Source organism: Monodon monoceros, unplaced genomic scaffold (genome assembly GCF_005190385.1).
Source record: "Monodon monoceros isolate NGI ecotype Baffin Bay Population unplaced genomic scaffold, NGI_Narwhal_1 Super_Scaffold_13, whole genome shotgun sequence".
In the NCBI taxonomy this organism is placed as follows: Eukaryota; Metazoa; Chordata; class Mammalia; order Artiodactyla; family Monodontidae; genus Monodon; species Monodon monoceros.
Window position 1 is genome coordinate 12138636 of NW_021703769.1, and position 21328 is coordinate 12159963.

At 44.4% G+C, this 21328-nt stretch overlaps 1 protein-coding gene across 13 annotated transcripts in view; it reads left to right on the forward strand.

Moving 5' to 3' along the window:
* Positions 1-17845, forward strand: part of STAU1 (staufen double-stranded RNA binding protein 1) — an 89642-nt gene extending 71797 nt beyond the window's left edge. For 8 of the 13 annotated variants that reach the window (XM_029219650.1, XM_029219651.1, XM_029219649.1 and 5 more), the window contains 8 exons: positions 8092-8322; positions 9295-9438; positions 11450-11596; positions 13331-13406; positions 13641-13960; positions 14570-14692; positions 15483-15568; positions 16459-17845. In XM_029219650.1, the coding sequence (XP_029075483.1) occupies positions 8092-8322; positions 9295-9438; positions 11450-11596; positions 13331-13406; positions 13641-13960; positions 14570-14692; positions 15483-15568; positions 16459-16474 (1143 nt within the window). In that variant the 3' untranslated portion in view covers positions 16475-17845. The remainder of the gene's footprint in view (positions 1-8091; positions 8323-9294; positions 9439-11449; positions 11597-13330; positions 13407-13640; positions 13961-14569; positions 14693-15482; positions 15569-16458) is intronic. The other 5 variants (XM_029219653.1, XM_029219644.1, XM_029219646.1 and 2 more) reach the window with 2 other exon arrangements.
* The last annotated feature ends 3483 nt before the right edge of the window (positions 17846-21328 follow it).

Below are 21328 nucleotides of genomic sequence, written 5' to 3' on the forward strand. Positions count from 1 at the left end.
TGTCTGACTCTCATGAAATATATACCTTCTTCTATTATGTGCTAGTGCCCTAAACTGGCTCCTGAGTTCAGTCCTTATGCCATCAGCTGAGTGATAGTGATGGTGATTTCTGACCTCCAAACTCATCTGTTGCCATGAGGCACAGGTGGGGGTAGAGAGCGGCACTTGGCTCACAGGGCCATCCCACACCCCCCCACACACCCATCCCTGCCCCTTCCTGGCAGGCAGGATCAGTTTATATTGTCCCCTTTCCAGAGTGCAGTGCACCAGATGGCTCTCGGGCTGGCATCTTACCTGGCCCTACATCCCTTCCAGCCTTTCTGCCTCTGTTCTGGGTGGGAGATGGTGGCTGGGGAGGCAGTGAGACAGGGGACACACAGAATAATAGGGCTAGTTGTTGAGTGGGAACTAGTTGGGAGCTTCACCCGAATAAGCCTCACGGTCTCCCTGGGAACCTGTTTCGGGAAAGGGAAGAAATGCTTCTTTCCCTCCTGCTGAGGGATTAGTGTGGCACAAGAATGGATGTTTAAAGATTGGAGGGAGGGGTACAAAGATTGTGGGAATGGGAGATGCCTGGCTTCTCGGGTCACCTAGGGGTTACAAGAGGTGACTGCTGGGGCCAGGGCCCTAGATCCTTGTGAAGCTTGGCACCTGCCCACACCAATTGCTGCTTTGCCTGAGAGTCACAGAGCTTTCTGGACCTTAGTGAGGGATTGCCATTTTATATTTTTGCTCTTTGGGATTTGGGGACCAGATTGCTTCTGTCCTACCTATACTTCTGTTTAGGTTTTAGATTTGGCTTTCATACTTCTGTTCAGGAATATGTAACACTTAGCAGGGTATTGTCAGGTAGTCACAAAAGAAATTCTGGGAGTGCCCTGTGGTGGTGAATATCTCTTGAAGTAATAATTTAAAACGTGACAGTTTGTGTGTAGGTAGTGTCATTGAGTTTGTTAATATGAGTGCTTATATTAAATAGCTCTCACATATCAAAAGTTCATATTAGCTTCCATTATTAGGTTGAGCAAAGCTTTTATTTTTTCCCCACAGTTTTGTCTCTGGCACCTGGAAGATTCCCTGGCCTATATTGGATGCTCAGGAAATATTTATTGAATAAATGAATAGAATAGTTTTTTGGTTTTTTTTTTTATTTTGACATAGTAAGATACGTCATGTTGGAAGCTGAGTTAAGTGTGCAATAGAGAATACAGGAGCCATTCATATAGCTTTTCAGAAAAATGTATACAGCTAGATTTTTGATAAAATACATAGTTTTAGTTAGAAAATGTTACGGTGCTGGTTGATACAGTCACTGGGAGGCAGTTGTGACTTGATCCCACTAAATACATTCTAGGTTAAACTGCAGGTGTAGGTTGGTGGGATTATGATGTGAGCAGACAATGAAAATGGTTGCTGAGCGACCAGGATGGACTGTGAATCTGAAGTGAGCCATCAGGGTGGCTACCCTTACTTTTCGAGTCTCATCTGAGGACACGGAGAGCACTGTTCAAGGAGGGAGCATTTGGAATATAGGCTGTCAGTGTGGGAGGGCATCCCGGGGGCTCTCTTTTTTTTTTCTTTTTGCGGTACGCGGGCCTCTCACTGTTGTGGCCTTTCCCGTTGCGGAGCACAGGCTCCAGACGCGCAGGCTCAGCGGCCATGGCTCACGGGCCCAGCTGCTCTGCGGCATGTGGGATCCTCCCGGACCAGGGCACGAACCCGTGTCCCCTGCATCGGCAGGCGGACTCTCAACCACTGCGCCACCAGGGAAGCCCCCTGGGGGGCTCTCTAAGATCAGTCTGCAAGCGCCTGTGGGAGCAGGGCTCTTCCCAACAAACCTCTTCCTTTGTAGGGCAGTGAGGCCGCTCTCTGAGATGCCTCCCTTTCTCACCTTTGAGCACAGCACAGCCAGTTCTTGGGCTCACACAGATTTCCTAGCCATCTTTCCAACTTTTTATTTTGAAACATTTCAAACCAATGGAAAAGTTGCAAGCGTAGGGCAGTGAATGTATCCTTCACATCGATTCACCAGTGGTTAACATTTTAGCACATTTGCTTTTTTTTCTCTGTAAATGTACATATTTTTCTATTTTTCATTCTGCTGACTCATTTGAGAGCAAGTGGCAGACATCATGCCCTTTGACTCCTAATATTTCAGTATGTGTCTCTTAGGAACAAGGACATTATCTTAAAATAACTATAATCTGATTGTCAACACAGGAAATTTAGCATTGCTGTAATACTGTTACCTAATATACATCCTAGATTCACATATTGCCAGTTGTCCCCATGATGTCCTTTAGAGAAAGTATTTTCCTGGTCTTGAGTCTGGTACAGGATCACACATTGCGTTTAGCTGATGCATCTCTTTAGTCTCCTTTAATGTGTAACAGTTCCTCAGCGTTTTTGTTTTTGTTTTTTTGTCTTTTATGATATATATATTTTTTTCCAACATCTTTATGGAGTATAATTGCTTTACAACGTTATGTTAGTTTTTTTTTTTTTCCCCAACATCTTTATTGGAGTATAATTGCTTTACAATGGTGTGTTAGTTTCTGCTTTATAACAAAGTGAATCAGTCATACATATACATATGTTCCCATATCTCTTCCCTCTTGCGTCTCCCTCCCTCCCACCCTCCCTATCCCACCCCTCCAGGCTGTCACAAAGCACCGAGCCGATATCCCTGTGCCATGCGGCTGCTTCCCACTAGCTATCTAGTTTGGTAGTGTATATATGTCCATGCCACTCTCTCACTTTGTCCCAGCTTACCCTTCCCCCTCCCCATATCCTCAAGTCCATTCTCTGGTAGGTCTGTGTCTTTATTCCCGTCTTGCCCCTAGGTTCTTCATGACCTTTTTTTTTTCCTTAGATTCCATATATATGTGTTAGCATACGGTATTTGTTTTTCTCTTTCTGACTTACTTCACTCTGTATGACAGACTCTAGGTCCATCCACCTCACTACAAATAACTCAATTTCGTTTCTTTTTATGGCTGAGTAATATTTCATTGTATATATGTGCCCCATCTTCCTCATCCATTCATCCATTGATGGACACTTAGGTCGCTTCCATGTCCTGGCTATTGTAAATAGAGCTGCATTGAGCATTGTGGTGCATGACTCTTCTTGAATTATGGTTTTCTCAGGGTATATGTCCAGTAGTAGGATTGCTGGGTCGTATGGTAGTTCTATTTGTAGTTTGTCTATTTGTAGGAACCTCCATACTGTTCTCCATAGTGACTGTATCAATTTACATTCCCACCAACAGTGCAAGAGGGTTCCCTTTTCTCCACATCCTCTCCAGCATTTATTGTTTGTAGATTTTTTGATGATGGCCATTCTGACCGGTCTGAGATGATATCTCATTGTAGTTTTGATATGCATTTCTCTAATGATTAATGATGTTGAGCGTTCTTTCATGTGTTTGTTGGCAATCTGTATATATGATATTGGTATTTTTAAAAGTCAGTTATTTTGTAGAATGGCCCTCAATTTGGGTTTGTCAGGATTAGTTTCGGGTTGTGCGTTTTTTGGCAGGGAACGCTACAGAAGTAATGTTGGTTCTCAGCAGCACATGGTGTCATTTTATCTGAGTGTTAGTGATGTTAGTTTCATTGCCTACACCAGATGTGTGCCACTCTGTGGAGACTTCCTTTCCCTTTATAGTTAATCCATAACCTATGGGGAGATGCTTGAAGGCTATGCCCTTACAGAGTTCCCCAGTGTTTCTAGCAGTCATTGATAATTCTTCCCAGCACCAATTATTACTGTGGTGGATGTCAAACGTTGATTTTCTGCATGTCCAAAGAAAATCTCCTCCTGCCTTATGTTATATTAATTTATATTAGTATAGATGCATTCAAAGTGTTACTCCATTATTGTTGCTAATCATTTTGATGTTCAACTTGCCATTCAGACTAGCTTCTGTATCCTTTGATATGGCTCTATCAGCTTTTCTTGGGGGGGGGGGCGGGGGGTGGGGGGCTGTGCAGTCCTATTCCTTGAGGTATAATTTACATAAAGTAAAATTCATCCCATTTAAGTATGTAATTTGATGTGTTTTGATGGTATGGTTGTATAACTATCACCACAATTAAGATAAAGAACATCTTTCACCCCATAAAGTTTCCCCTGTGTCCCTTGCAGTCAATCCCTTCCCTCCATCCTCAGCCTTGGGCAACCATTGATCTGATGTCTGTCCCTACAGTTTTGCTTATTTTCAAAATATTACGTACATGGAATTAGAGAATTTATTGCCTTTTTTCCCCCCCTTTTGGGCTTTCCCTTTATCTATTTATTTAACAGGATGAGTAATAACATTTTGAGAAGCCTGGAGGGAGCACATAAAAATATAAAGCCATCTTAGAAAACACAACCCAGACATGACCTTTCCATAATTGTAAATCATGATAACAAAGGCCAAAGTTCCTTGTACTGTTCCTTCCCTCAGGCCTCTCACCTTTTAACAAATGGCCAACCAGATACAGTGTGTTCAGTGTTGTCCATTTGGAAGTTTGTGATCTTTCCAGATTGCAAGATTACAAATCTACTGGCAAGAGTATGTTGCCTTTTGTGTGGCTTTTTAACTTAACTTAATGCAGATTTTGAGTCCCTATGTTATATGTATCAATAGTTCATTTCTTTTTATTTCTGAATAATGTTCCATTGTATGGATGTACCACAACTTATTCATGCATTTACCAGTTGAAGAACATTTTCTTTTTTTTCTTAATTAAAAAAAATTTTTTTAAAAATTTTTGGCGGGCATCCCTGGTGGCGCAGTGGTTAAGAGTCCGCCTGCCGATGCAGGGGACGTGGGTTTGTGCCCCGGTCTGGGAAGGTCCCACATGCCACGGAGCGGCTGGGCCCATGAGCCATGGCTAATGAACCTGCGCGTCCGGAGCCTGTGCTCCGCAACGGGAGAGGCCACAACAGAGAGAGGCCCGCGTACCGCAAAAAAAAAAGAAAAAAAATTTTTGGCTGCATTGGGTCTTCATTGCTGCGCGGGGTTTCTCTACTTGCAGTGGGCTACTCTTCATTGCGGTGTGAGGGCTTCTCATTGCAGTGGCTTTGCTTGTTGCGGAGCATGGGCTCCAGGCGCGTGGACTTCAGTTGTTGCAGCGTGTAGGCTCAGTAGTTGTGGCACACGGGCTTAGTTGCTCTGCGGCATGTGGGATCTTCCCAGACCAGGGCTCAAACCCGTGTCCCCTGCATTGGCAGGCGGATTCTTAACCACTACGCCACCAGGGAAGTCCAAGTTTAAGTTATCTTTGCAGTTCATCTTATCTTTACACTGAATGTGTATATTCAGAGCATTGTTTTCCTAACTTGCTTGGATTATTTTTTTCCCTATGCTAACAGTCTATTACACAGTAATGTATGTATCTTAAGTGCACAGCCCATTAAATTTTAACATGTGTAAAAACCCATGATTCACTCCCCAGATCAAGATACAGAACATTATCATAACCTCCATAAGTCCCTGTGCTCCTTTCCAGCCAGAAGAAGCTGCTTTCTGTAATCACTATAGATTTTGTTTTCTGTGTTCTTAGACTTCATATAAATAAAAAGATGTAATGTGACTTACTTCACTCTGTATGACAGACTCTAGGTCCACCCACCTAACTACAAATAGTTCAATTTCATTTCTTTTTATGGCTGAGTAATATTCTATTGTATATATGTGCCACATCTTCGTTACCCATTCATCTGTTGATGGACACTTAGGTTGCTTCCATGTCCTGGCTATTGTAAATAGAGCTGCAGTGAACATTGTGGTACATGTCTCTTTTTGAATTATGGTTTTCTCAGGGTATATGCCCAGTAGTGGGATTGCTGGGTCATATGGAAGTCAGAAAGAGAAAACAAATACAGTATATTAACACATATGTATGGAATCTTAAAAAAAAACAAAACAAAACTGGTTCTTATGAACCTAGGGGCAGGACAGGAATAAAGATGCAGACGTAGAGAATGGACTTGAGGACACCGGGAGGGGGAAGGGTAAGCTGGGATGAAATGAGAGAGTAGCATTGACATATATTACACTACCAAACGTAAAATAGATAGCTAGTGGGAAGCAGCTGCATAGCACAGGGAGATCAGCTCGGTACTTTGTGACCACCTAGAGGGGTGGTATAGGGAGGGTGGGAGGGAGACGCAAGAGGGAGGGGATATGGGGATATATGTATACGTATAGCTGATTCACTTTGTTATACAGCAGAAACTAACACAACATTGTAAAGCAATTATACTCCAATAAAGATGTTAAATAAAAAAAGATATAATATGGATTGTTGGGTCGAGTTTCTCTTAACAGAATGCTTTTAAGTCTTATCCATGTGTATCAGTAGTTTAATGCTGAGTGGTATTCCAGTGTATGAATATAAAACTCTTAATTTATCCATTGTCCTATTGATAGATATTGGATAGTTGGGAACCGTTATACATAAGGTTGATAAGTCTTCTTGGGTGCATGTGCACTCAGAATTGCTAAGTCAAAGGGTAGGTGTTTATAAAAATTCTCAAAACTATTTCCCAAAGTGATTGTACCAATTTACACTCCCACCACTTGTTACACATCCTTGCCAAAAAGTACCTGTTGAAGTATTTTTTTAATTGAATATTTGTCTTTTTATTATTGACTTGTAGGAATTCTTTAAATGTTCTGGATATAATTCCTTTGTTTGGTACATATATTGCAAGTATTCTCTCCCATTCTATGAGTTCCCTTTTTAAATTTTTAAATGTTGTCTTTTGATGAGCAGTTTTTAATTTTGAGGACTTCTAATTTGTGTTTTTTGTGTTCAAGAATTCTTTGCCAACCTCATGTTCATGAAGTTTTCTCCTGTGTTTTCTGCTGAAAGCTTTATAGTTTTAGCTTTCATGTTTGGGTCTGTGTTCTAGCTTCAGTTAATTTTTGTTTTTGGTTGAGTTTAGGATCTTGGTTCAGTTTTTTCCCCATGTGGATATCTAGTTGCTCCAATGTCATTATTAAAAAAAGACTTTGGATTTGCTTTGGTGTGTTTGCCAAAAATCAAGACCATCTATGTGCAGGTCTGTTTCTACATTCTTTTCTGTTTTATTGATCTTTTGGTTTATCCTTAAACAATACCATGATGTTGTAGATGCTGTAACTTCACAGAAAGTCTTGAAATCTGGCAGTGTAAGTCTGCTAACTCAGTTGTTCTTTTCAAGGGTATCTTGGCTCATGTAGGTTGGATTTGATTTTTATTTTCCTTCTGTGTGATTATGTAATCACTTTAATTACAGTTAGGTTTCATGTTCATATTTTAGTATTTTCCCCCATCTCTGTTGACTTATTCTTATATATTTAATATGTGTTATACTAAATGGTTCCAAGAGTCAAAGCTTCACAAAAAGATATATTCAGAAGTGTCATCTCGTCCCCTTTCTACCCCAATCCCTCCCACCTGCTGTAGGAAACTGATTCCATTGGTTTCTGCTTTATCCTTCCTGAGTTTCTTTTTGCAAAAGTAAGCATATAAACACACACACTTGTGTGTCTATTTATATGTGTGTGTATATGTATACATAGATTTAACACCCCCCCCCCCACCCTTTGTACACTCTTTTTTGCAGTTTGCTTTTTTCAGTTACTGTGTACTGGGGATCACTTTATGTGCTTGGAGATTTTCTTATTCCTTTTTACAGCTGTAGAGCAGCCAGTATTTAATAAGCTCAATCTTGGCTGGCAGCTCAGAGCAAATATTAAACTTGACCTCTGTGTGCTGCATTTATTTCTGGGCTTTGCTGGGCCAGTTTCCTTTCTGCCGTTTGCAGGGGAGCTCACTACACTCAGGACAGTCTGTGACCCTGGGTGGGCGGGAGTAGAAAATGTTCCCCTATTCCATGTCTGTTTTGGACTCATCAGACCTGAGAACATTAACAAGTTTGGGGGGAAAAAAAGAAATGGGAAGAGAAAGCATTCAGGATTATCAGTGTTTACACTCCCTTCATTTAATGGGTCTTGTCCTCAATTCCCCTTTTACTGTGTTTCGTGTGAAGTAGTGTGCTAACCATTGTGCCGTGCAGCTGGTAATGAGTGCCTGTCACGCTTTCACTCAGTCTTTCCCTCTAAAACAGGTTGCCCGGGAGAGTGGCCCACCCCACATGAAGAGCTTTGTGACCAGGGTGTCGGTTGGGGAGTTTGTGGGGGAAGGTGAAGGGAAGAGCAAGAAGATTTCAAAGAAAAATGCTGCTATAGCTGTGCTTGAGGAGCTGAAGAAGTTGCCGCCCCTGCCTGCAGTTGAGCGAGTGAAGCCCAGAATCAAAAAGAAAACAAAATGCATAGTCAGGGTAAGGACTTTTCTGAATGAAGAGGGTGTTTTCATTGCCCAAAGGCAGCTGGGGGGTTAGAAGGCTGGTGAAGGAGGTCGGGAGCTGGCAGGCACAGGCCCGGCCTTGGAGAGCCTTTACAGGGGCCACCTTGGGTTGCTCCCACAGGAGTCCCAGGTTAGGCAACGACAGGGACACTGTGCTGGCTTCAGTGGGGGCCTCCGCAGGCGGCCACGCCCGGCTGGGTGCGGTCACAGTGAGAAGCTGTGTGTTGGCAGCCGCGCTGCCCGTCTGCGGGGAGAACAGTTAAATTGTGCTGCCTCCGTCTCATTGCCCACTGCGCGGTTCTGAACGCGCGGGAGACCCCTGAGCGGGGAGATGTCTGGGGCAGGCGTAGGCGTCAGACGTATACACCTTCTTCTTATTTTTGAGTCACGTTAAAGGACCTATCAAAAATTATACTCTCTCTCACCCACCCAAAGAAGGGACAGGGGTCCATTCGGGGACAGTTATGAACACCAGGATCCGTTCTGATTGTCAGTATCGTTTCATGTTGTATCAAAATCCAAGTTTTTCTCACACACAAGTTAGCATATGGTTTCTGGATTTTGAGTCGTTAAGAAAGCTGGGAACCCATCCTTATAATGTAGACTTTTGGAAAGTTTTAGAAAGAGTTTGTTATGTTTTTTCTACCTCTTCATTTACTGTCATATGTTGACATTTATTGTTCAAAAGCAGACGTTACAATGATGCTTGCCTACTCGTAGTGAATGGTGATGTTGGTTTGCTAAGAAGACCTTAAAATCACCTCAGAGCGATCATAGAAAATCATTAGGCATCTTTCAATTAAAAAAAGGTTTAAAAAAGATCTGATTAATTCTGAGCCGTTAGAACAACATAGAAGTAATCAACTGTCATGTCCTGGTCTCTGAATAGGCAAGGTCCTTACTGTGACTAACATGGCACATGGTTTCTACATTCATTGTTCCTCAGCTACAAAGCAGCCCGGAGTACGGCCAGGGGATGAACCCGATTAGCAGACTGGCCCAGATCCAGCAGGCAAAAAAGGAGAAGGAGCCAGAGTACCTCCTCCTCACTGAGCGAGGCCTCCCGCGCCGCAGGGAGTTTGTGATGCAGGTGGGTCAGCCGGCTTGTGGGCGGCCCTCCTCTGACCGCCTCCTGTCTCAGGGCCTGAGGTAGTCCAGGGGCCGGACACCTCTCCCCAGGAGGCCAGGTCCAGTGGGCACTCCCTGCCGCCAGATGTCACTGTTATTAGACCACGTTGCCTGCACTAATCTGACGCCTTAAAACGTGCTTGTCTGCACAGCACACATGCTGCTGTATCAACAGGTAGGAGCCTGGACTCACTGTGCCTGTTTAGAGGAGTGGGGGAATCGCGGGTAACTTTTTTCTTTGTTACTTCTTGAAAGTTACTGTTGTTCTTCTCAGAAGCTTTATGAATTATAGAAAGGGTCTGCTTCTGCTTCCCCTGATCCTTCTGTAGAGCCTGGAGTCCGGGGAATGGGTTCACGCCTCAGATTTGTACAGAGCGTTTCTCCATGCACTCAGCTTATTAAACAGTTATTCACACGGGCAGATGAATGTTTTTTTTTGTTTTGTTTTTTTTTTTTGGCGGTACGCGGGCCTCTCAGTGTTGTGGCCTCTCCCATTGTGGAGCACAGGCTCCGGACGCGCAGGCTCAGCGGCCATGGCTCACGGGCCCAGCAGCTCCGCGGCATGTGGGAGCTTCCCGGACCGGGGCACGAACCCGTGTCCCCTGCATTGGCAGGCGGACTCTCAACCACTGCGCCACCAGGGAAGCCCTGAATGTTTGATTTGAATTTAATAGTGTTTTCTGGTGAAAAACAGAATACTTCACTCTGCATAGCAGTTTACAGCTTATAAAGCACCATCAATTAGCCTGGTGTGTTTCACCTCTGCAGTCAGAGGGCAGGAAGAGTAATGACCCTTCCATGTACAAGAGAAAATTGCAGTTTGTTGAGAGGCTCAGTAATTCGCCTAGGATCAAACGGCTGGTAGATGCCCGGTTGGGATTCAACCTCAGGCCCCTCTTCACAGGCCAGGGAGGGTTTCCTTGACTCTTTCGTGACGGGGCTTCTGGTTTTGGTCTGCGGCCAAGACCAGCTTGGAAGGGGATGGTAAGCAGTGATGTGTGCTGGAGTATGTGTAACAGCCAACTCTTAGGGAAAGGCAGTGTGTGTGGAGACTATACATGTATATGCACACGTATTATATGTACATATGTGTATATTATAAATTTTACTGATAGGAAGTGTAGCATACAATTTACAAAAAATATGTAATACTCTTGTAAATTTCATACATCTGTGTGACAGTCACCAATAGCAGCGTTACAGAATGAGACTCGTGTGAATTCTTTATTCCCCTCAGGTTCAGCAAGGAGGTTTGCGTCTGTCATTGTTGAATGACTGTGGTACGAGCATGAGGACTGGTTGATATTTTTATTTACATCAACAACAAAGACATGTCAGAACTTCACTCATTTAAACAATATGAATGGCTTCTTTGCTGAATCAGATAATACTTTGCCAAGACTGGAAGTTTCAGTTTTTTGTATTAGTTACGTCATGGCTGCAGACTTGACAACAATTTAAAGATTAATCTGCATTATTAACCTTTTCTCCATCACTTAAGCTTAAGAATAGACAATCAACAGTATAACTTAATCCTTGATAAGTAGTAGTTGCAGATTTCTGTGGTGTAAGTACTCTCACTGTGGCCATTTTCTGTCTGAGTTGGAAAGAGATGTGTAGCTGCATATTGACACCATACACATACAAGTGTAAAGAATCTCAAAAGCATAGACAATTGTAAACTGGAGTCCAGTTAGGAAGTGATGAATTTGAAGTATTCATTCCGTTTGTTAAAATAATTTGTTTAATTATAAGCTTATATACTTTAGTGTTTAATAATAGCTACCTTTAACAGCCACCTCTCCAAATTCCTCAGGATTTCATAATGGGCTCTCACAGGCTGGTCCAAGCCAGCTCCAGGGCACCACTGTTAAGCCATCCATCTTCTGACCATTCTGGGTTCTTTTTAGTTCCTGACCAGTCTTTATTCTAAAGGGTTAAGCCCTGATCTGAGTTCTGCCTTCTTTATGCAGGTGAAGGTGGGAAACCACACTGCAGAAGGATCAGGCACCAATAAGAAGGTGGCCAAACGCAATGCAGCCGAGAACATGCTGGAAATCCTTGGTTTCAAAGTCCCACAGGCTCAGCCCACCAAACCAGCCCTCAAATCAGAGGAGAAGGTGACTGCTCAGGGCTCTGTGTCCTTGCTCTCTAACTGCAAGATGACCTTCTCAACTCAGGACTCTGACTCCTCCAGGGCTAAGCTTCAGGGCAAGGCTTCATCCTCCTGGCAGTAAAGCAGCCCGGCTGAGCAGGGTCCTAGCATTTGGTTCATTATAATGTGGTCAGAAGGGGAGTTGCATGTCCATGGCTCCAAGCATGGTGCTGGGTTAAGTCGTTACTGTTTCAGTATCTTTGTGGTCCGGGAAGCTTGGTGGAGGGCAGCTTGCTCCTCTCCTTTTGTGGGATGACGGGTAATTAATTGGACTTGAAATTAATGCGTGTGTGATTCTGTCATTTGTGCTCTTAGAGTGAGTCCTGCTTAAAAGACTCATCAGCCTTAGGCTTTCGTTAGCTGTGGAACACGCTTGGGACACTGAGACCGTGTGATAATAGAGTCAGGGACAAATCCATAGTTTCGATTTGGGGTTTCTTTCTCTTTATGAACTGAACATTAGACGAAAATGATCCCATATTGAAAATTGCACTTCTGCCAAGGTTGGTAAGCGGTACCCTCAGTGAAAGCCTTGGCCGACCTTGTTTCCAGTCACTGGATGGTCCTTTCAGGATAAACTTGAAAACACCAGGACTGATTCAGTCGTGTCTGTCAGTCCTGTCAGCAGAGAGAAATGGCAGCAGCTGTGGCCACATAGTTAATAACTGGGATCCCAAACACTCATCAGAGAATCTGTAGAGATCCTGGACTTGGCTTTGGGGGTTTTCATTCCAAAATCTTACAGAGCATCATAGGCAGCTTTGTCTTCTCAGAAGGGAGACCTTTGTGTTTGGCAAAAATTTTTTTTTTTTTGCGGTACGCGGGCCTCTCACCGCTGCGGCCTCTCCCGTTGCAGAGCACAGGCTCTGGACGCGCAGGCCCAGCGGCCATGGCTCACGGGCCCAGCCGCCCCACGGCATGTGGGATCTTCCCAGACCGGGGCACGAACCCGCATCCCCTGCATTGGCAGGTGGACTCCCAACCACCGCGCCACCAGGGAAGCCCCAAAATTTTTATCTAGTAACATTTTCCCCCTACATTTGTTATCTTTGGTTATGTCATTTTATCTTTTAGTGGGACATGTGCTCCAGGAAATATTCTTTGTTTATTTAATTATTTAGCATCAACCTAAAAGTTTCTTTTCTTTTTTTTTTTTTTGCGGTACGCGGGCCTCTCACTGTTGTGGCCTCTCCCGTTGCGGAGTGCAGGCTCAGCGGCCATGGCTCACGGGCCCAGCCGCTCCGCGGCATGTGAGATCTTCCCGGACCGGGGTACGAACCTGCGTCCCCTGCATCGGCAGGCGGACTCTCAACCACTGCGCCACCAGGGAAGCCCCCAAAAGTTTCTTTCTTGGTCAGCTATATCAATTTAACATCTTCAGGGTCCTTCTGGTTAAACGTTCCCCTCTCGTGAGCACAGAACAGAGGCCCCATCCCTTAGATGCTGTTCGTGGACAGGCTGACATGGCTGAGAGTGTGCTTTGGGAGAAAGCAGGGGGCTCTGCTGTGGGCACATTGGCGGCACAAGCAGACCAGTGGTGGGGCCTTGGGGGAGGGCCTTTCTGCCAGTGCCCTCATTGTTTAAAAGTTTATAAAACTAAGATTAGTGCTGGTTGGAGTTTGTTTAGTTTTGGACAGAAGGAACTAATTTTTCAACAGTTTGATTGATGCTCATGGCCTTTTTTTTTGTTTTTTTTAAGACACCCATAAAGAAACCAGGGGATGGAAGAAAAGTAACGTTTTTTGAACCTGGCTCTGGGGATGAAAATGGGACTAGTAAGTGTGAAGTTAATATTGTCTTGATCTGATTGTGATTCTGGGCTTTGCGTGGTTCCTGGTAATAGCAGGAACCTAGGTAATGAGTTAGTGGTCAGTGCTTGGTTCTGCATTACCCCTGTGCTGTTGTGTGTGCTGGGGCGGGGGGTGGGGGGCAGCGTGGGGTTTTACAGCACCTCTCCACGTGGCATGCGTGGACTTGAGTTGATGATTTGTCTGCTTGTCCATCCCCAGGCCATAAAGAGGATGAGTTCAGGATGCCTTATCTTAGTCACCAGCAGCTGCCTGCTGGAATTCTTCCCATGGTGCCCGAGGTTGCCCAGGCCGTAGGAGTCAGTCAAGGGCATCATACCAGAGAGTTCACCAGGGTAGCGCCGAACCCTGCCAAGGCCACGGTAACTGCCATGATAGCCCGTGAATTGTTGTATGGGGGCACCTCGCCTACAGCCGAGACCATTTTAAAGAATAACATCTCTTCAGGCCACGTACCCCATGGACCTCTCACGAGACCCTCAGAGCAGTTGGACTATCTTTCCAGAGTCCAGGGATTCCAGGTAACTGTTGGGTCTGAGCTGTGTGGTCTGTACCTCAGTGCGGTTATCTCTGGTTTCTCTCAGTACTAAGTAACTTGTTTTTTAAGTCAAGTTCTTTGTCTCGGGGGATGGTTGGGGGAAGCATGGTAAAGAGTGGTCCTGAGGAAGGGAGGAGGCACGGGAAGTATTAGAACCCTGGATGGTAAGAGAATATCCTCAACCTTTGGTAATTTTTAAAAATCCAGGCCAACCGTAATGAAAAAGCCTCAAATCCAGTGGTAGTTACAAATTTAGACTTCAGTGAGAACAGATTCATTGTGCTGGCCCTTTTTCTACCTGCTAGGAAAGGACATGGCTTCTTCCAGACCAGGGTTTCTGAGTAGACATTTAGGTTCCTGGAAGATTCTGGAACCTGGGGCCCTGGCATCCTGCCTGCAGCCCTCAGTGCCCCTTAGCCGCAGACCCCACTGTGAGACTCTTGCGCCTGTTGAGCAGGAGTTGGTGTAGACAAGTCAGGCTGAGACCAGGGAGAGGTGTCATCTCTGTTCACTGGGCCCAGAGCCGCAGCCCTGTGCCGGGCTCATACTCCCCGCCTTCCTGTCCTTGCCTCAGTTTTCTTTTCCCCTTTAGGTTGAATACAAAGACTTCCCCAAAAACAACAAGAACGAATTCGTATCTCTTATCAATTGCTCCTCTCAGCCGCCCCTGATCAGCCATGGTATCGGAAAGGATGTGGAGTCCTGCCACGATATGGTACGTTACCCCCCCGCGGTGGGCCTGGCTCCAGCTCGTTGCAGGCCTCAGAAAGACAGGAAAAGGATTCTCCTGCAGACTTCGAGAACAGTTGATTGTTTTACAGGGTTCATATTTCTGAGGACTTTTCTTAGGTTACTGGCTTGATTTCTCATTCTGTTGATCAGAACTCATGGGCTTTGGCCAACCCCTCTCCTCTCTTCCCTTGCTGACCTGAGAGGTGGACTTGGGTCCTGGAACGCATCCAGATACTGTATTCAGTTCATCTCTGACCAGAACAAGGAATTGCATGCCCCAGTTCTGGCAACTTAGAAAGCCCCTTGTTTTGGTGTCCTGTTCAGATGAAATTATTATTGTAAGAAATACTAAAATGAAGAAAAGGAATTGATTAAATTAATTGACATAAACTGTGGTATATTCACCTGATGTAATATAATGTACCCATCATATTAATGTCACCGAGGGTAATGTATTCTAATTCTAACACGGAAACATGATACGGTTTTATTTTAAAGCGGGATATAAAATTTGTAGAGTCTGGTGACCACAGGTTAAAAATGTTAGAAGGCAATATATAATAAAATTAACAGAGGTTGTGATTCAGTGAGGTAACCATGGATAACATTTTTTAATTTATATTTTTAATTAAAAATTCAAACATGAAACGGTTATTTAGTGGGACCACTTGTTTTGTTGGGCAGTAGGAGAAGCCCTCGACTCGCTATTCAGTGTTGTATACTGTGGTCCTGAGCGGTGGCCGTGGTTTGACTTCCCTTTTCATTCCTGCTAGGCTGCACTGAACATTTTAAAGTTGCTGTCTGAGTTGGACCAACAAAATACAGAGATGCCAAGAACAGGAAATGGACCAATGTCTGTGTGAGTGAGCTGATCTACATGGAAAGGCAGTTCTGTTCCTCATTTGCATTAAATTCAAATTGTCTGCTCAAGTTAGTAGTGAAATACTTGTCTTAGTCACTTTCTGTCCCTTTGCCCTGAAAGGTTTCCAAGTTTTGGGCAGAGAGCTCTACTTCTTTTTAATTTGTTTTGCTTTTTTAATTAATTAATTTATTTATTTTTGGCTGTGTTGGGTCTTCGTTTCTGTGCGAGGGCTTTCTCTAGTCGCAGCGAGTGGGGGCCACTCTTCATCGCGGTGTGCAGGCCTCTCAGTGTTGCGGCCTCTCTTGTTGCAGAGCACAGGCTCCAGACACGCAGGCTTAGTAGTTGTAGCTCGCGGGCCTAGCTGCTCCGCGGCATGTGGAATCTTCCCAGACTGGGGCTCGAACCCGTGTCCCTTGGGTTGGCAGGCAGATTCTCAACCACTGCGCCACCAGGGAAGCCCTTTTTTTTTTTTAAGCTTTCAATCGGTAATACATTCACATGGTGCAAAAGTCAAAATTATTTTAAAAGGTGTCCACAGTGATACATCTTGCCCCTCATGCAGTCCTCATCCATACCATTCTCTTCACCCCACCCAGAGATCACATTTGTATTAGTTTCTTGTGTACCTTTCCTGTATGTTTCTTTACGCAGATACATTTATTTCCTTATTTTCTTCCTTTTCCTCCTATAGATAACATACTACATACCCATTCTGTTCTTTGCTGTTCTCACTTGATGGTGTATTCTGGGAAGACCTTAATCCAGTTATCATAAACTGGGGCCTGAACTATTGGACTTCTCGATGTCTGCTAGTTTCATTTGTAACATGGCTTAATTGTCTTAAATTTCAAAACTTGGGTCATTTTTGGTTTTTTTCTTCCTTAAAGGTGTGGGAGGTGCTGAACCTTATCTGGCCATGAACCATTGAAAAATCCCAACATACATACTGAAAATACTGAAACTGCTTTGAAAATTTGGAACTTCTGATACCTCCAGTGGGCCGAGAGACACGACGGGTAAAGGACTGGAGACAGCAGTGGTGAAGAAGGCGGGCCCGAGGAGGCAGCGGCGTGGCCGCTCGCCTGTGCTGTGGTTTCTCCTCACGCAGCGGCAGCTGCTGGGGGCCGGGCGGGCCTGCCGGGCACCCCGGCGCCACTGGGAGACCAGCGGGTCCACGCCCCAGGCACCCTAGCGCTTGGTTAGGGTGGGGGGGGGGTTGGTTTTTGGTTTTGGTTTTTCGGGGTGGTTTTTTTTTTTTTTTCCTTGCTGTGTGAAAGAAGAAACAGAAAGCACGACTCCTTCTCAAACTGGCTCACTCAGACACTTTGGGACAAACCCTGGACACCACGCTGGAGAGAGGCCTTAGTCTGGCCCCAGAGCTGAAAGCACCAGAGAAAATCAAATGCTTCCTACTCAGCCTGAGCTGACCTTCTCGGCGTGCTCTGGCCCACACCTACCGCGGTACCCACGCCGTCACCACTGCTCTCTTCCAAGAGATACGTATTCTTAGTTTCATTATTTTCTTTTGATTGAAATGACACTATATAAAATTTTCATTTGAGAGTTTCTCAGTTGTATTTAGTTACATAGCACAGTTTAGAAACTTGTCTGAGACTGACCTTATCAGTAATCTAACCGGCAAAGATCATATCCGTGTGTATGTGGTTATACATTTTTATTTCATTGGACTAACCCAGGACCATTTCAGTGATGAAAATTGTGTGCCCTCTGGTTTAGCTGAAACAGTCCTGCACTTCTCAGAAACCTTGAAGTCTCCCATAGTTGTATAAATTGGACAATTTAGGAATTTTAAACTTTAAATGATCATTTGGTTTCTTTTCTATTTTATTTTTGTTAATGCAACAGGACTTAAATGAACTTTGATCTTTGTTTTAAAGATTAAAAAAATTGTGTGTGTATATATATATGACTCTTGAAGACACGTAGCTTTCACTACACTACAGGATATGATCTCCATGTAGCACATCTACAACTGCAGATTGATTTTCCTTGAGTGCTTTATACTGTTGATTACATCTCCATGTAGGGCTGAAAAGAATGACCCATGTTTATCTCTATAACTGTGTTGCTTTTGATGTCGTGTTGCTGTGCACAGAAATGTGTGCAGCGAGGTCCTGCATATGGTCCAGATGAAAAGCACGGTAGCCTTGCGAGTTAAGTACTGCTTCGATTCATTGTTTACGCTGGAATTTTTTCTCCCCATGGAATGTAAGTAAAACTTAGTGTTTGTCACCAATAAATAGTAATACTAAATTTTTTTTGTTAATTTATTCTTAAATGCCACTACTGCTAGGTTGGTCCCTCCCAACCTGCCCCCTATACTTTTTTTATTTTTAAGAAAAAAACTTTGTAATGCTTGTGATTCCATTTGGGCAAAGTTCTGAAGCTCTGAAATAACTTTATATCAAACCATTGATCAATAAACAGCTACTAATGAATTTTTGGTCCTGTCGAGCAGTAACTGAAGCAGTAAGGGAAGATGTGAGGGCATGGAAGCATGGCGTGGGGGGCACTGCTGCCAGTGAGGGGCGAGTGGGTGCCCGGGTGAAGGGAGGCGCCTCTCATCTGAACCAGACGTTGTCACCCAAAGAAATGACCGAGAGGAGAGAGGCTTCCTGGTCACTTCCCTCAGGCGGGCTCGCGCTTGGAAGAGTGAAGGTGAGGCGTTGCATTCTAGTCTGGCTGAGGAGTGGGGCTGGTAGTTTTCTATTTTTTCATTTTAGAATATGCTCATAAAGGTGGTTCACTATAAGACCAGCCTGTGGATTGGACTGCAAGAAGCACCGAAAGTGAGCAGGTTATGGAAAAATGCTACAGGGTCTAAGGGGACTCAGCAGGGCAGGGATAAAAGCAGTGAAAGGAAAGGCATTTTTTCCCTTTCCAATCCTGGATTCGGCATTTCTGCAAGAAGCCTTGATCCTCTTTAGTGATAGATGACATTTAGAAACCAAGGTCTGGGTGCTCTGAGACCTCACTGCTAGGGGTGTGTTGTGTCTGGGCCCTCTTAGTGGACAGCTAGGAAGTGTATCTGTGTGTATGTATACACATCTGCCGATTTGTATATCTACTTAAAAGCCATGTGTTGGTCCTGATACCTCTGGCACCTCAGGGTTCTTCACAGCCTTCCCTGCTGTGTTTTTAGCACCTTTTCCAGCATCGAGATTGTAGCCAATGTCCCAGCCTTGCCAGCCACTCCCTCCACTCCTGCCCTGAGATCTTGCTACCTCTGCCCAGCTCTCGCCTCCTTGCCTCACAGTGTGTCTGTCCAACTGGCGACCCTCCACGCTGTGAAGGGAAGATGGAAAGGGCTGGACAGTACAGTCTTAGAAGTAATTCATGACTTCTAATTGGCAGTCCAGTTGGCCCTCATTGACAGCACTCCAAGAAGGGGAAGTTTCCTCTTTAATATCTGGGATATTGTTAGGAAGGATCTACAGGTTTCTTTGACAGGAGGTTTTTTTGAAGGTGATGTATTTTGGTTGCTTTGGAAAGCTGTCCAGATGGGATGTCCTTGACTATTCTTACATTGTAAACTCTCAAACTAGTCTTGCCTCTGTGAAGGCCCTGTAGCTGTCATCGCCTGCTCAGGACTCACTCACCTGCAGTATCTCTGTCTCAACAGGCTTTGAGAAAGCTGCCTGGGAATCGAGTTTGCACTAAGTTTTATCCCAACATGATCTCTAAGAGTTGCAAGAACTTTGGCTCAAAACTAGCCCTTGGGACAACATGCAGTCCTGGTTTCCAGACTACAGGCAGAAAAACAGACATGAAGGCACCTGAGAGGCAGGTCTGAAAAAAATCAGAGCTGCGAGTCAGCCACAGTAAGACTAGTGGGTCTTAGGATTTGAGGAGCATCGATCTGCAAAGGTGGAGCAGCTCCTGTTGTCTTTGGGGAAGACAGACTTAGGATTCAGTCACCCCACAACAGGTGCACTGACATTTAGGTCAATTTCGTTAAGTTCCTCTTATCACAGGGAGATGTTAATGAGTAAGGATGATTTCCCCATAGCAGGGTTTTGTTCTGGTTTGTATTTTTAAAGGCCTTCTTGAGCCGAGCAATGTGAACTGTAGCTCTTTAAAGAAGTGTCATTTCTGAATCTAGGTTTTGTTCCATAGCTCACTGAGCTAATGTGCCCGGCTTTGCAGGGTGAATGCCCAGTGACGGAGACCTTGGCCTGGGTCCCAAGGTCTGTTAAGAGTCTGGGGTTCTTGTGACCCATGGGAAAAGACACCCAGCCATTCCCAAGAAGCAGTATGCTGCTGCTTGCTCTCTAGGAGCTAATAGGAGCTCAGTAGAATACAACCACCAGGAAATAAACCTGAGGATGGAGATGTGTAGCTGTTTGTTTGTATGAAACTTAACTTCAGAAACCTCCGACATTACCATCTCTGGTTTAAGTGCTTAAACATCTGTGTGCCCTTAAAAACAGACAAGAAAAACTTTCTAAATCCATAAATAATGGATTGTTGAGCACTTAAGCACTGCTGGATTGGCAGGGAGGAGTTAACCAATTTTCTGAAATAGGCTTTTAAAGAGATGTGTGTTAAGATGCAAGGCTAACTGAGACTGGAGAGGGTGTGGTTTCTAGCAGAGCTGTTTTCTTGGTATTTGGCACTGTGTGCTTGCAGTGGTGTGTTTAATGTATATATACAATGTATATATAGAATAGACATATGAAACTGTAATTTTTACAACTCCATATTCTAATCAGACTTCTTGGCATACCAATTTTTATTAGGAAAAATTATATGTAATTTGGGAAATTGGTACTGCTTTGCTTAATATGTGCTTAATAACTTGTTTGATATTTTAAAAGTAATTTCCTTTGTACATTCTTTTACAAATATTTTCATCAAAACCTACTTTGTTGGAATTAGGCCTGTGATGACAAATTGTAAAGCAGTCTTTGTGTAGTGGTAATTTTAAAAAGGACCTCTGAAAGTAAACTGTGAAAAATTTGTAAGTTATCCCTAAAAGCCCTCTATCTATCCAAACACAAATCCTATCGTTTATTTCCACCCCCTTTCACACGCACTTCTTTCATGATTGTGTCTGCAGTGCACATGCAGTGGTGCCACCCATTGTAAAGCTGAACAACCTGGAGCCCGGTGGTCCCAGAGAGGATCAGGTATGCCCGTCCCCTGCTGCCCTCCTACAGAGCCAGTTGGATCCAGCCTTCAGCTCACTGTAGCTGTCCTCACTTCTTTAGGCTGCAGTAGAAGCAGTGACAGGGCTGTCTCTCTCTGACCTTTGACATTGCTGAGCCTGGATTCAGTAGTGGGCAGTTGGTGCCACTTTGGAGTGAGATCTAACAGAATCCTGTGTCGCTTCCTCAGACTCTTCTTGCCTGCCTTTTTAATCGTGTATTGGCTCCAGCTGCCAAAAGCCTGTCCCAGGAAATGGCCTGAGATTCCCTTGGGCCTGTGTTTTACTGTGTAAATATCGCCGCCTCCCCACAGGTCTGTATGCTGAGCATATGCTCACCTGGTAGATTCAGGACGCATATCTGAAAATGCTCCTCTGGACCCCTAATAGCTTACTTTCCTCTCTGATTGGCTCCTTGGGTTCATGGACAAGAACAATGTAAACCAGGTTGAATCCAGCTAAGAAAACTGCAAATGCTCAGACCTTCCCTAGCCCAGGGACCATGATTTTTGGACATGTCGTATGGCTGTGTTTGGGGAGTTATGGCCTAGAGTGTTTGTTGGCAACCAGTGTGTCCTCTGAATCCCCAA